We start from the raw sequence: 16,288 nt of genomic DNA, 5'->3' as shown, positions 1-16,288 counted from the left end.
TTGTGTATACTTCCTGGCTTTCATTCTCTCCACTCTTGGTGGCCATGCTGTGGAAGATAAAGGCAGACTGGGAAAGACTCTCTCCTCAGTTTGGGCCAAAATCAATCAATCAATTTTTCCATTTTACATATTTTATGTAGTTTTTCTTTCTAGATAGGCAAGCAGCTGGATCCATTGCAGGATTTCATAATTGAGGATTCAGATAACAAAAAAATTAATAGCATTCTCAAAATTTTGAGTTTAATTACAAACAACTGCCATGTGATTTAGAGGTCATAATAATTCTAATACAAATTCTAACTTCTGGTTTGTCTTAGAACATCCCCATTTAGGACAACAAGCTGAACATTCTAAGTTGATCAAGCATCTTGGCTGATCCAATCAACTGATAAAAAATAAGTATCTCATTCCCCCCTGAGATGCAGACACTGGTAACAGTCACAGCAGACTGCAGCTTTCAAGCTAGAAATACCTGAATACTGCATGCAGTATTTTAATGTCCTTGCATAAGCCTGACATGAAGAAAGAAAATATTTTTAAACTTGCCTATATCCTCATGTTGTTGGGGGGTTGGGGGAGGGCTGCCGGGAATGGAACCTAGGGACTCATAGATGTTAAACAGAGCACTAATGAGCTACCCCTCCAATCCACTCATGCATAGTGTCCTGCTTTGATTGGTAACCACACCTAACATCCTATGTGCATGCAGAGAAGCTAGCAGTGGCCCCCTGCTTTCTGAGCAGCCCTGCACTCTCAACTATGGTTCATACCTAAGTTTTGTTAAAAGAAATAAAGCAGCTTCGTTTATAAGTGAGATTATTAGCAGAGCTGGATAATTAAGATAGTGTATGAGTGACACCTAACGAAAGTACCTTAAAAAAGATTTAAATAACAAACATTCACGCTTAAACTAATTCATTCTATATCTTTGTTTACATTTTTTGTGAACCTTTATTATATTCTGACACACAAATACACAAACACACACACACACACACACACACACACACACACACACACACACACACACACACACACGGTCAGAGGACAAGCTGGGAGATTAGTTTTCTCCTTCCTTCCTGTGGGTTCCAGGGATCAAACTCAGCTTGTCAGGCTTGGTGGCAAATGTTTTATCTGCTGAGCCATCTTGCCAACCCTCTTCCTATATATATTTTAAGCCAACAAATGGAACTACTAAAGTAAACACGATTCCTCCCACAGGACTGCTACTAACTTCCTAAAGAAACAGCAACACAAATATAATGTTCACGGCTCTAATCCACACTTGGGAGATCAAGACTGATAAAGTCAAAAAACTTTCATTTTAATTCTCCTTTAGGCCACTGGCTCTGGACAACACACTAAGACACAGCTCTCACCTGTTCTGTGTGCCTCAGTTTCCTTTCTATAAAGGGAAGAGGCTAACAAACACAAACTCGATGATCCCTTTATCTTTAGCACTCTGTAATTACCATTTGCATATGAATAAGTAGGACTCAAAAGTGAAAAGTCAACAAGTATCAAAGGCCTGAAAAGAACCATAAAACAGACTTTCAAAATGAAATGAGTGAGTCCAGGCTAACCTCGGCAAGCTGAGCACACATCGACTCACATCCCCCATTCGGGAAAACGGAGCACAAAAACGCCAGAGAGTACACTACAAACGAAAGGGTCTGAAGGGAGTAAACCGCACAGGCTGGAATCGGCAAAAGGAAGCTTTAGAGTGTATGAAAACATAATAAAAGGGACGGAGGTGTAGTTCTGTGGTATAGCACTTACCCAGAATATCTAAGGCCTTGGGTTTGAATCCCAGTACCACCAAAAAAATAAAACTTAAAATTAATGAATAAAAGATTTAGGGACAGAAAAAAAAAATTAAAATCCCAAACGGAAAAGAAACTCATGTAAGAAATAAATCAAGTATGAAAGAAGTTTCAATGCAATACATTTTTAATCAAATGAGATGTTATGTGAAGGGATCTATTTGTCTAAATGCTCTGATGTGACTTAATGCACAGCTCAGGAATCACACTGGGCTTGCAGGAAATCTAACTCGTTGACCATTCACACCTGTACAACTGGTTGACCTCTTACTAAGAGACTGCACAGAAGACAGGTTGCAGCTGCACTACAGCACGTAAACATCACAAATGCTGACCCTTGATGAGGTCAAATTAATTATAGCTAATCAATCCCACCACAGAGGGCCGGGGAGCCCGCTCTGCGCTTACGAGCACTCACTTCTCTTGCAGAGGACCTTGGTTCCTAGCACCCAACATGTGACTCACAAACGTTTGTTGCTCCAGTTTCAGGGGATCTGATGCCCCATTCTGGCATCGGATGGTGGCATCCAACCCCTCGGAGTGACAGACAGTGGTAAGGTGCTTCATGTGGGTGCTGGGAACCAAACTCAGATTCTCTTCAAGAGCAGTTCATGCTCTTGACCTCTGAGCCATCTTTCCAGCCCGAGTGACTTCTATAAACTGTTTTTAAAATTAGAAAAAGGAAACAAGAAGCATTCAAAGAGCACCCTTAAACAACGAAAGCAGCTTGTTTTTGAGACAGAGTATAGCTCTGCAGCCCAGTTGACCTTGAACTTACACTCAGAAGTGCTAAGGTTACAGGCTTGTACCAGTCACATCCAGCTGAAAACTATTTTAACCTAAAAGAATTTTATTAGGATTTTCAAATATCCAATTTGAAATACGAAAAAAAGAGAAAGACTGACAGAAAGACAAACAGAAAGAAAGAAAGAAAGAAAGAAAGAAAGAAAGAAAGAAAGAAAGAAAGAAAAGAATTTGACAAAAATCATAATTTCCTGTCAGAGAATTCCCCCAAAGAACCCAAACTTCTCTCCCAGCATCCATGGTTCCATATATTATTCAATATAAAAAGTAATTTCCTGATAAATCCGACAACTCTAAGCAATAAGCCAATATATTACAATGTATTTTGAGCTACCATCACCTAAGAATGGCTGTTTCTCTTGACAGAAAGAATTATACAAAGAATCGCTATCTGAACAATTACAAGGTGTCCTGCTGTATTAAATGACAGCAATCCAATTCTATCTCCAAAACTTCTGACTGTGGTATCTATTAAGTATCTGTCTTAATAAGGAGTAAGGAGGATAGCTGCTTCACGTACTGTCCCTGGGGTGAGGAACAATGACAAAGTCTCTGTACTTCACCCTTTCACGTGATGATCCTAGGCCACAAGAGTGATTAAACAAATCACACAAAATTCTCTGTTACTGCTCTATCTGTCCTCATTTACAGGACAGGAATCTAAGGCTGGTCACTCCACAAAAGCAAGAAGAAAAACTGAGACAATTATCTCCTAAGGCAAACTAAAAGGTGACTTTTTAACAGACAATTGTCTTAGCCGTAAGTCAACAAGGCAACTGACTGTATCCAATTCCCATCATCTGATATGATATAACCCAAGATTCTGTGATAGGCAAGTTAGCAAGTGCACACACTTCCCTAGAGAGCCAGAAGCCAAGTTTACCTGTTGGCCAATATACCTGACTTAACATGATGCCGTGTTGCAGGAGTGTATGAGCAGAGAATGCTATCAATCCGTGAAGCTATTGGGTGCTTAAAAAAAAAAAGTTATGTGAAGGGGTGCTTAGCAATCATAATTCATTCAGACTCAACTGAGGAACCAAAATTAGATAGGATGGGGGCTCTATGAATACACTTCAGAAAAATGAAACAGTACGACAGTACGCATGTACAACACACACACACAAATCTTGGGTTGGAGAAAGTTCACTCACTCACCCAGGGCTCAGCACAGCAAGAACACTTGGGCTTAAAGCCAGGGAAGTGGAGCCTTAGCAGCTAAGACTTTTCACTGTGCCTGGACTTTCCCCCTCTCTTTCACTTTTTCTTCTTCTTCCTCTTCCTTTTTTTTTTTAAAAAAGGTCTCTCTATGCAGCCCTAGCTGACCTTGAACTCACAGAGATCCATCCACCTGCTTCTGCCTCCCAGTGCTGGGCCTGATTTTTTTTTTTTTTAAGATTTTATTTTTACTTCTGTGTAAGCCATGTGTGTGCAGACTCCCAAGGAGGCCAAACGAAGATGTTAAAGCTCCTGATGCTACAGATACAGGTGGCTGGGAGGGGCCTGGCATGGGTGCTGGGAATGGAACTGGGGCCCTCAGAAGAGCAGTAGGCTGTTTTAACCGCTGAGCCATCTTTCCTGCCCCCACATCTAGACTTCTATATCCCCCATAGACTGCATGCCTTAAGACACCAGCACTCCTAACCAACTAAGCATCTCCTTCCCAGACAGCTTATTCTCAAGAAAGCATCACACTAATTTTATTTTCATACTTTCAATGATGAAACAGTCTCTAGGGAAAAAAAAAAAACTACCATTGCACATTTAAAAAAAACAAAAACAAAAAGCAACTCCCATTGCACATAAGCCTAGAATTTAATTCTGAATGCTGGTGAGTACCAGGCTTGTCGTTTTAAGAGCCACTGACTCAGGACACATCATCAAGTAAGTGTGTGCATCAACTGCAAAATGCCTGCCAGCTACACAACCTGGGAAGGCTTTAAAACGGACACGTCAAGAAAACACAGTCATTACAAGCAAACTTTGATGAGACCATCACAGACCAAAAGACCACACTGGAACGTACTGAAATCCACCTTTCAGCCTAACAAACACTCAAGTTGAAAACCAAATACTCCTTCTAGAATGGCACAACACTGAAAGTCCAGTAACATTACAATGTCAACTCTGAGGAAAACTAATTGGAAATAAATGTAATTTGAAACTCATATTTATTAAAATATCAGTGTGAAAGAGGCAGAGTCAATTCAATGAGGAGCTCAAAATAGATGCTTTATGAAACTGACTAGTAATTTAATAAAAATTGTATGTATTTGCCATTTTAGACATCAATAACTGTCCAACTACATATTTGCGAATATCACAAAGCAGCGTAGACACTTTGAGAGAAGCAACTGTGGTAGGAACACACCTGTCTTTCAGATAACTGTTCTCAAAGGGGAATGTGTCACAGATACAACCTTCCCTCTTGACTCTAAAGAAAGGCAAGTTTGTGCTGTTGTTCCAATACTTGAATGTGTAGAGCACTGTTTTGTGATACCTCAAGAACAAGATATTTTAAGGAAACATTTCTACAACACATTAATTCTACAATTATAGTAGATTTATTACAGTAATTATTAATCTTAAAATTCGAGCATTACAATTCACTAAGTCATTGAGCCTCTAAGTGAAAAGCACTTTACCTGAGTTACTACAAAATGGGGTAATTACAGCATCCGAGTAGCCCTAGAATAACAACACTAAGTCCTCAAGATTAACAGCAGCTTCCCTGTGTCAATGCTTGCACCAAACGGAACCGAAAAATATCCCCGCCGACAGTAACTGGCGTGCAGTCTAACTGACAGCACCCCTTTTCAAGAGCTTACTGCAAGCAAAATACAAACTCATGACAACTCTCTGAGGAGGGCACCATTATCTTAATTTTGCAAAAGAGAAAACTGGGTGAGCTGGGCATGGCAGCATACCTGTAATCCCAGCCCCTGGGACCCTGGAGCGGGAGGATCTCAGGTTCAAAGCCAGCCTGGGCTTTATACTAAGTTTCTAGCCAGTCTGACTAGCTCAAGCACATCTCCACTCTGAAGCAAGAGAAAAGTATGACTAGAGACACTATGAAGTATTAGAACCTGGGCCCCAAGCAGATCTTGTCTCTTGACTACAAGCTTTAACTGCTACTGCTTATCTCATAGAATGATAGTGCTTAGGAAAACTCTTCATCTAAATATTGACTCATTTTTTAAAATACAAACTAAAATTTTATTTTAGGTCCTAAGTGAAACCCCAGTACCAAAGGAAAGCCTCATTCCTGAAATAAGCTCAAAGCTTTAAGACAGCAAGAAGTAAGTCAGCTGTCTAGCCTAGGCACAGGGTCCGTGCTACACGGTGTGAAGGCAGGCCCCTTTCTCTTCCACAGTTCTCTATTTCCCCACATTTTTAGAACCTTAAAAACAACCCTTACTTTTCTATATAAACAATTTAGCAACCAAGCAGCATTTTTACACATAAACTCAACAGTCAATGGCTCCGCATACTGCCACCTTATACAGACAAATCACAGAGTCAATGATTTTGCCAATGAAGGGACTGTTTTCTCTAGGAAGCAGCTAAAAGTCACCGCTCACTGGAGCAGTATTAGTATTATTTCCTATTGGGTATCAACCAGGACAAGGCACAGCAAACCATCTCTACAGTTTTTTATCCCCTATTTAAAAAGGGTCTTTTACACATGCCTTTTGTCCCAGCACTTGGGAGGCAGAGGCAGTCAGAGCTCTGTGAGTTTGAGGCCAGCCTGGTCTACAAAGTGAGTTCCAGGACAGCCAGGGCAGTTTTTACACAGAGAAACCCTCTCTCAAAAAGCCAAAAAAAAAAAAGGGGTGGGAGTTCTTCCATAATTTATTCATGGAATCATTAGTGTGTGCTTTCTAAAATACTATAGTAAAAGGAATTAAAAGGTCCCCATTAAACATTAAACCTTCTTTCAAAGATAGATTTTTGTCTTGAGGATTTTTTTGTAGGGATGCTCCCAACTAAAGAAATGAGAAATCTCTAGTGATTAATAGTCACAGGAGAGCAGAGGACTACTCCTCAGAGACCTGTCTGGTCCTCCCTCTCCTCTGCCCGTCATAGGGGAGTGGAGGACAAGTGAGGAGGACCACTCCCCACAGACCTGTCTGGTCCTCTCTCTCCTCTGTCTGTCATAGGGGAGCGGAGGACAAGTGAGCAGGACCACTCCCCAGAGACCTGTCTGGTCCTCTCTCTCCTATGCCTGTCATAGGGGAGCGGAGGACAAGTGAGCAGGACCACTCCCCACAGACTTTCCGGTGCTCTCTCCCTCCTGCCTGAAGCAGCTCTGAAAACCTTCACTGTCAGCCTCTCACAGCTGGATTCAAATTTCTAGATGGAACTGCTTAAGATCTGGATTGGACAGTCTTACCCATCCACCCCAAACCAGCTTTTACCTAAATGTTACATTTCTCCACTCCTGGCCTTTCTTATTCACCCTACCCTAGTCCCACTTAGCAGGAGCGAGTGTCTGCACTGTACCGTAGGCTGAAAAAAGTCACCCCGCTGAGGCCCCCTGGACATAGAGTATGACAGCAAAAAGAAACAGAAACGTTTTCCCAACCTAGTGTGTTCCCGTTTCAACTGGTAAATATCTAAAGCTATCTGACTTTACATAATTCCCTCGACAGTGGTCAGAGATCCTGAAGGAACAAGTGAATATTCAGGCAGGAATGCACAGGCTGCATGCATCCAGGACAGCTATGACCGTGGCCCCAAACACCTGCAGATCCCAACATCACAGCATGCTATCGAAGGCTCCATACCCTGCATCTAGTTAGGGTGAATGTCTTGCTGACCAGTCTCCATTACTCTCACCAGAGGCCTACAAAGGTTCACCCCAGGCCTGTGGATAGGACTCAGTTAGAAGGACTCACAGTCTTTGGTTTTTAGGAAAGGAGTTAGTTCCCTAATTCATATCGTCCAACGGCTTATAAAGCCACCATTCTACATTCAGACTTCCCCGTACCAGAAGTTACAAGTGGTGAGAAGAAAGTTAAATTAACACCTGCATTTCCTATTTGCTACGTTTATGCTTTAAAAAGGTATTAAAGAGCAAAAAACAAGAGCCAGCATGAGCCCACCACATGTAATCTGCCTTTCAATTATCTTCCAAGCACTAGGCTATATAATATAATGTTATCAAAGCAGATTCCCTCTAAGCCCACCGACATGCCAATCACTGTATGAGACTGAAGTAGCGATAAAGAATCATCCAAGTACCTCCTTTCCAGATCTATCCACTCTCTAGGGAGAGAGAAACCTGCATCACGACCAACCCCACATAACGGAATGAAATCAAGATGCATTAAGACTAGCATTTCTGATTTTACCAACTGGGAGGGTAAGAGACTAAATTATCACTTCATAATGACTTCAATAGTTGTGTATGTGTGTACATGCATGCACAAGTGTGAGTGTGAGAGAGAGAATATGGGTGTGTATGTGTGTGTGCCAGAGGTCAACATCAGTTATCTTCCCTATCACACTCCCTGTTCATCCTGGTTTGTTTTTTGTTGTTGAGATAGGATCTCTTCACTAAACCTGGAGCTCACTGACTGAACAAGGCTTGATGGCCAGTGAGTTACCTGTGTCCAACACACACACGCCCACACACACACACACACACACACATACATACATACATACACACACACACACACACTCACACACAGTCACACACTCCCTCCACTCTCCTCCCCCACACCCCACTCACAGCACTGTGGTTACAGATGTGCCCCACCATGCCTAGTTTTTATACGGGTGACACTAATCTGGACTCAGCAACAAGCACTTCGCCCCGAGCCATCTCCTCCCTCCCCAGCCCTAATCACAAGATTCTCAATGTCTATTCTGTGTTAGTGAACAGAAAAACACATTCATGATCAAATAACCATAAATCAAATTATACTTTTATAATGTCCTGCTCATGTTTTTCTAACAAGACAGAAATATATCAATACACTACAAGTGCAGATTTTATAATATGCTATGACTCTAAATTGGCTTTTAAAAGTTTTTCACAATTAAAAACACATTTAAAAATCATATTAAAGGGGGGAAAATCTATAAACTCTATGACCTTCATTCCAGAAAAGTGACTAAATACAAGTGAAAACACGCATTTAAGGCGCTACCGCGAGAGCGAACTTTGCAAAGCTGGCGGGGCTGGGTACCTCTTGGCACTGGTTGACAGCTTGGCGGCCGTCTTGCTGGATATCTTCCCCTCCTTCTTCTTGGGCTGGACTTGCTCTCGCTCAGGCTCTTGCTGCACGCTCTCCCGCTGGTCTCCATCAGAACTTCCTCCACTAGTGCTTGGACTGTCGTCAACTCTCTGTGCCTCAGTGGACATTTTAGGTCCTGGATTAGAGGAGGAAATGTCATTTACCCTGCTGTGGGAGGGACGACAACAAGGTACACCCAGAATGCAGAGAAAAGGAGCCTAAGAAACAAAAGTAAAACTCGGTATAAAAAGGGGAGTTGCCTATTTACAAAACAAGTAACTCTGGGGGTCACCGAAACTTTTCTTCTACAAATTCATGTAAAATTCAGACACAAATATGGGTAACAATTTTATTCACAAAAGGTGGAAACAATTCATTCTCCAACTGATGGGTAAAGCGTGGTGCATCACATGGCAATGTACCTGAGCCATAAAAAAGAATGAAGTCTGGTACGTGTGTGCTTCAGCAGGAAGACTTTCAAGCTTTACACTAAGTGGGAGAAGGCAGCCACAAGGACCACAGACTGCACAAGCTCATTTGTAAAAAATGTCCAGAGAGGTAAATCCACAGGGACATAGAGACAGAGTAAAGGGAAGTGACTTTTAATGGGCAGAAAGTTTCCTTTGAGCGATAATAATGTTCTTAAATTAAGTGGTGGTCAGAGTAGAAAGCCTCAGCGTTGTCCGCTTTGTTTCTGAGGTGCTGAGGACAGAACCAGGGTCTCATCACGTGAGGCAAGCACTCTACCACTGAGCTACCTACAACCCCCAGAAAAAAGGAGTGAGAGCCTAATTTTTACAGGCATTGGGCTAAGCGCTCTGTGCTCAGCTATGAGAAGTCTGGACAGGTACACAGACCTGCAAAGTGTCCTGGCAAGTCATTACAAAAAGGCCCAGGGCTGAGAAACGGGGGCACTGCCATGCTCACATTCAATCGATACATCTTCAGAGCTGAGCCAAGGTTAAAATCCTTTAAGCTGGGAAATTGTTTTAAGTAACCTTTGTGATAACAGAACAGAGGCCACGTGATTGCAAACAAGAACCGAGGCTTAGGCGGGTGTGGGCACTGACCCAGCTCCGCTAAGCAGCCCTGTTTCACAAGAGATAGAGACTGCACTGAGACACTGATGGATTCGTTTTTTTCCCAGTCTGGAGGAAATCGTCCTTGAGGTTGGAAATTCACTTTGCTCTGAGTTCATGCTCCTGGAGCAGCTCTGATTACCAACTCAATTTCCTCAATACCTTGATACCTAGGTAGCCGTTATAACCTAGATAGCAGACACAAAAAATGCACTGAGCGAAAAGGATATCCCTTCTCCAATCTCATTCCATCATAATCAGCCCCAGTTTGACCCTTACTATCACATCCTGTCTGACCCAACAAGCTGACAGACCCAGAACTGAACTCACAAAACTCATGCCAGACTCTACAGAGCCTCAAGTCACCTGTCATCACTTTGGGTATCATAGCTAAAGCTCAGACATGCCTTTGAAAAACGAGACTGCCTGTGACTAATGCCATCACCATCACCATCAACACACACACACACACACACACACACACACACACACACACACAGACAGAGACAGACAGAGACAGAGAGACAGAGAGAGACAGAGAGAGACAAAGACAGAGAGAGAGACAGAGAGAGACAGAGACATATACATAGAAGGAGGGAGAGAGAGAGAAGATTTATCTAAATTCCTCTTGAAAAAGACCCTTTTTGGTTACTCTTAAATTAAGACTTTGAAATAAAACTGTTCCTGATAGGGTCAAGAGTATGCTTCAGTGCACACAAAAACAGAAGCCTCACTTAAAACACAATTTATTACTTTCATTACCTAGTCCAAAGGCATGACCCAATAACTCTGATCAACATACATCATCAGTTCAACCTCGAGTTCGCACAAAACCTTGGTGTCTTGTTAACACTGGCCTTTAGCAGACTGAAAGTTTTATAAGACAAACTTCTTTTTATAGGACATATACGCACAGCAAAGGACTGGAAGAATCAGGAAGCACAGAGGTAAAGCATCCAAAGACACCACACATTGCGTTCCCACCCTCAGCCCTAACAGTTCCTCCGTCCACGACAAATAAGCAGTGCCTGTCCAAACAGCTCTTAGACACTCACAGGGAACTGGGACTGCTCTCTTGCCTCTTCTGTAAATGGAAAGCATCACTCTCCGTGACTACGACACCTTTTATGAGCAATAAAGTCACTTAATAGAATACTGAAATTTTATGTCAGTGTGTTTCATGTCTAGCTCTAAAAGTCTGAATATATTTCTTGGTTTTTCCTCCATTTTTTATATGACTTTAACGTTCTTATTATTGGATTTAATATTTGTATTCTTTTTCAGCTTGCTTCTTTGAGTTAAAATATACCAAAAGTTAAAAACCTTGTAAGTGTATACACTATAGCATGCTAGATAGAGCAGGTGGATGGGGAAGTACTCTTAGGGTTAGATGCTCTCAGGGCAAGATGCTGCTGACAAACTTTTAAGAGATGTGAAATCAGTGAAAAATTGTTTTACGTATCCTAAACCTGAGGCAATCCATCACATGGCAAACAGAAACCACGGAAAAATAGTTCCCTTACACTGAAGTCCCAGCTATGGCGGCCACATCAAGTCACAGCTGTCCTGAGTTAGTCATAAAGCCACACACTGATCCAGTGTCCTTTATGTACATTTACATACACCTAGTAATGTGTCAACCACATGATTACTGACTAGACTACTCAATGATGTAAAATGCCATCATCTGAAACTGAAATTTCATAAACTACTACAGAATACCAGAAGATAAAACTACTAAAAATACTACTCAAAGTCTTGGGGGGTGTAGCTCAGTGGTAGAGCACTTATCTAGCATCTATGTGAAGGCCTGGGTTCAATCCAAAACACTGCCACAGAGTGTATTTAAATGTCGCAATAGAAGCATAATTTCTATAGTTTTACAGTTAAAAAATTATTGATATTTTGTGATCTAAGATACCTCATTTCATCCAAAGTGTACCTACAAAGGACAAATCGACCTAAGGCCACTGATAATCATTAGTAAATCATTTAGAAATAAAGGTTTTGGCATCTTCTTTTCAAATATCAAGAATTAAAGGAATGTCTGCTGAGTGTTTTCTGAATCCTTGATTACAGAAAAAATATGGAACAAAGTGATTGCACACTCAAGCACAATTAATTTTTATGAAAGATAATACTCTATAGATCATTCCAATTAACTATATGTATAAAATTGATGTCTTGTCTCTCTAAAGTATAAATAAGTTCCTGAATTAGAACTTTAAAATATTATCTTTACAGGCACTTTAAAATTAATTCCTGAAGAGTTAATTCTATACAATTACCTAACTAACCTAAAGGAAGCTAAATTCCAGGGCTCTAAACACAAATATATCCTCCAATGACAGCTTCAAAGTTCTTAAGATACCTAAAGTGGTATTTTTATTTCAGATTCAAAGTAAACCTTGGTTCCCAACTAAACATAAAATAATATGGTGGATTTTCCAAAAACACATTAAAGAATTTAAACACACTAATTTTCTAAGCCTTCTTCACTAGGTACTCTATGTTGTGATTATACTCTGAAAATTACCAGCAGAGTGAGTCAAATTCACCTGTTCCATAAAAACAAAAGAGTCTGGCTGTAAATCCCACTGACAAAACCAACAGTCAGGTCCACATTACTACTCAAATCATCAAATGCCATGATTTTTAAAAAGCTTGAAACAGCAAGTACTCATTTGAGCCACTAAGACAGGAAAATGTGAACTTGTCATCGGCATCCTGTAGTTTTTCTACTTGGGATTTCTAAACTTTTCCAAAATGTAAAATATTGTATATTATATGCCGAACATGTAGCGCTATCCAGCTTTTCAAACGACTGAAAGGGTGTTTATGCGGAAGACGACAGTAGAGCACCTGATTGGGGGGAAGTGAGCTGCTCCCTGGGGGAAACAGCTCAAGGTATGACATATGAAAACACTCCATCTTCATCATCGCCCACATACGAACCGGCAAAGCGCCCAGGAGCATCCCAACTGCCAGAGTAAAGACAAATATTTGGATTCCCAAGATTCAGATTCGATTATCACATTTCCAGAGCGTGCTTTTCAAAAATCCAAGGATTTAAAACTAAGACGAGCTTTTAAAAATCTTTCTGAACAGTAAGGTAATCAGAGGTGAGTCCTAACACATCCTTTTGTACTTTAAAATGGAAATACTTGCGAAGACCCTCAAAATTACACAACACAGGGGTGGGAGTATAGGAGTCCTGTAAACCAGTAAACGGGTCCAAGAGCCACGGAGCCCAGGGTGATGATGTCTCTAATGCGGCCTTAATTTCCTTTAGGGAAGATGGATTGGGCATTTCTGGTTAGTCGTGGGAAAAGAGCCACAAGGAAACAGGCTTTATGTTCATTAAAACTGGAAAAGGGTAAATGGATCAAAACATTAGGAGCGAAGAGGAGGGGTGGGGGTGGGGGGGACAGGGGGAAATCCAGTTTCCAATCAGACCAGTGGGGGCTGCAGAGAAGCCAGAGAGAAACCGGCTTCGGAGCCAAACTGTGCCAAGCACCAGGCATTACAAAAGACCAGTGCGACGCCCCCCACCCCGGGGCATCACGCACACACCCAGCCGGTGCTCCCGGGCGGGCCCTCGCCCCCACGGACACCTCGTGCAGCAATTATGCAATTAGGGAAGAGCTCGGGACAGCCGGGCACTTTGCACCGCGACATCCATCCTGGACTTTGCGGAGACTTAGTTCCCGGCTGCGGCGGGCGCGGGCGGGGAGGGGAGGGGTCCTCGAGGGCGGAGGAGAGCCACACTCTGCGGGAGGGGGGGGAGGGGCGCGCGGGCCCCGGCGGGCACGCGCAGGGCCAGAGAGGCCTGCGGGGCCGCGGGCGCGAGCCCGAGCCGAGGCCGCGGCGGGGGCGGGGATCTGGCCGGGGCTGCCCCTCGCCGCGTGGGGTCCCCGCGCGCCCCACGCCGCGGCTCGGGCCGCGGCCACGCCCGCCCGCCCGCGCCCACTCACCTCGCGGCGCCGCCCGCGCTCCAGCCGCGGCTCCGACGCCGAGTCCCGGAGTGAAGCCGCCGCCTCCGCGAGCCGCCGCCGCCGCCGCCGCCGCCGCCGCCGCCGCCACCCGGCCGTCCGCGCGCGCCCCCTCCCAAGCGCGCGCTCGCCCTGCCCGCCCCGAGAGCCCGCGACAGCGCGAGCCCCACGTCGGCCTCGCGGTGACGCGCCCGCGCGCCCGCGCCGCGCTTTCGCCCCGCCCCCGCCGGCGCGTGCCCGCGCGGGGTCCGGTGACGTGCGCGCGCAAAAGTAAAGTGACAGCTGAGTCCCGGGCCAAGCCGGCGGGGGCAACCGCGGGCTAAGGAGAAGGGAAGGGGAGGTGGGAAATCGAGGCTGGACGGCGGAGGGAGGGGAGGGACGCGAGGACCTTGACGAGCGCGCGCGTTAAAGGGACACGCGGGCTAAGGGGTGGGGGCGCTCCCCAGGAGGGTACTGTGCCGCGGAGTGGGGTGAGGGGCAGGGAAGCCCACCACCACCACCGTGCACCCACCAACTCGTGCACGCGCAGGGCCCACCTGCACCGCGGTGGGAAAACTTCACGCTGGCCGGGGGAAGCCTCGCTTCACCCCATAGCTGCTGCAGGAAGGCTCCTGCTGTGCCTGGTCCTGTCCTGGAACTCAGGCTGCCACCCTGGGAGGCTGGGGAGGGGCGAGGCGGGGAGAAGGGTGCAGCACTATTAGAGCGAGTGGGAGGCTGCCTCTGAGCCCCAGAGACCGGTGTGGGACAGTAGCCTTGCTGTGGGTGGCCTGAGGAACATCAGGTTCCCCTGTCATTGTAGCCCAAAATAGCCACTTAAGAAACAAAAAACTGCGCATGCTTTGTAAACTCAGCTTCCATGAACTCACCCCACCACCAGAGTGTACACACACACACACACACACACACACACACACACACACACACCCTCCAGCCTCTCAGAACAACTGAGTTCTAGGACTACTCTTAACTTCTGTTGGGAGACTTGGGAGCTGTTGAGAACGTGCAGTAGTCCTGCCCAGCAGAGAGGGCTGAAGACAGCCTCCACACTCACCTGTAAGACGGGCAGGCTCAGGATAGGCAATACATAGGAAATGGTGGGGAGACCAGCCTACCCGGGGCCAGAGGCCACCATGGGGAATGAGAAGTCCTGAGTCAATCAAACAGCCTAAAGGAACTAGTGCCAGAAAGACCGCAGAGACTGGAACAAGACAAGAGCCATTACCTATGTCTGGGACAGAAAATGCTTCCACTAGATATGTTCTTCAAGAATTGACTTTTAATTAATCACCTCCCTGAAAACTGCCCAAAGCAGCTAGTGGTGTCTAGCCTGGAACTCACCACAGGAAAAAATGACAGCTGTGTCCTCAGGAATGTGAGCTCAAGGATGTATGGGAGGGTTAGAAATGAGCGAACCCTGGATTTCCTGTCTGTGTGGCCACTTACATCTGCCACACGGTGGATTAGATGTGGTACAGTGTATTAGTAGAAATGCATCATATTTAGAATGTGACCAAATAGAGCATTTCATAGACAGTCTTAGATGTGTACACAATTCGTCTCCCCTCATGAAATCTTTGCATATTTTTATTTTCCTGATTGTGTTTCAAGAATACAGAAATAGCAAAGCCTTACCTGTGTTTTGAAACTTTTTTTTAAAAAATTGATTTGTTTTGATCTGGGATTTGACTCAGGGCTTCAATAAGCTAAGCAGGCATGTAAGTTCTGCCCCTGAACTATACACCCACCTCTGGTATTCTATGTGTGTGCTGTTGGCTTACAATGAATGTTTTATAAGGAAGTACCCTTCTGCTCCAGCCATTTCCAAGTCTTTTTTGCAGTTCGTTCACTGACATGGGGATGTGGTGATGTCAGCTTCCATCCTGTGGAAACAATTGAAGAACTTAACTGCCATATTGTTGAAACGGTGCTTCAGCAGTATTTTGTCTATCTGCAGATGTTTTAACTGGTATTTTACAAAGTTCAAAACAGGAATACAAGTCTTACTCACTCTTCTCATTCATTCAAGGAATACTAACTGTTGTGTGCCAGGCTCTAGTTTATTGAGTGTAGGTAGTAGGAACGTAACTATGAAGAGAACCTGGTCCTCACAGGACTTGCCAGATCCTTGTCAATTTCACACTCTACATTCAACTCATTAGTGAATTCTGCCGATTCGGTTATCTAAAACATCTATTGAGCATTATTCCAAAGAGCTATGACCAATCAAAGCACAGATTTATGCACTTTGTGACTATGGGTGCCCATTGCAAAATGTATCTACAACACAACCCCTACACTCCAAGACTCAGATCATTAAGGAAGATGAAGACGCAGAAGAAAGATTT

The 16,288-nt window shown here is 44.1% G+C and overlaps 1 protein-coding gene and 1 long non-coding RNA gene across 3 annotated transcripts in view; one reads left to right on the top strand and one right to left on the bottom strand.

The window, feature by feature from the left end:
* Positions 1–11,112, top strand: part of LOC131919741 (uncharacterized) — a 38,166-nt gene extending 27,054 nt beyond the window's left edge. The window contains exon 3 of the long non-coding RNA XR_009381407.1: positions 10,853–11,112. This is a non-coding gene — a long non-coding RNA (uncharacterized LOC131919741). The remainder of the gene's footprint in view (positions 1–10,852) is intronic.
* Positions 1–14,605, bottom strand: part of LOC131919739 (ubiquitin-conjugating enzyme E2 E2) — a 304,556-nt gene extending 289,951 nt beyond the window's left edge. The window contains exons 1-2 of one of the 2 annotated variants that reach the window (XM_059274172.1): positions 14,480–14,605; positions 8,825–9,008 (exon numbers count right to left, since the gene is read on the bottom strand). In XM_059274172.1, coding sequence (XP_059130155.1) covers positions 8,825–9,000 — 176 coding nt within the window. In that variant the 5' untranslated portion in view covers positions 9,001–9,008; positions 14,480–14,605. Of the gene's footprint in view, positions 1–8,824; positions 9,009–13,925; positions 14,015–14,479 lie in introns of those variants that run through there. The other variant, XM_059274171.1, reaches the window with a different exon arrangement.
* Between the last annotated feature and the right edge of the window lie 1,683 nt (positions 14,606–16,288).

Source organism: Peromyscus eremicus, chromosome 9 (genome assembly GCF_949786415.1).
Source record: "Peromyscus eremicus chromosome 9, PerEre_H2_v1, whole genome shotgun sequence".
Lineage (NCBI taxonomy): Eukaryota > Metazoa > Chordata > Mammalia > Rodentia > Cricetidae > Peromyscus > Peromyscus eremicus.
This window is presented reverse-complemented; position numbering and strand designations above follow the sequence as displayed.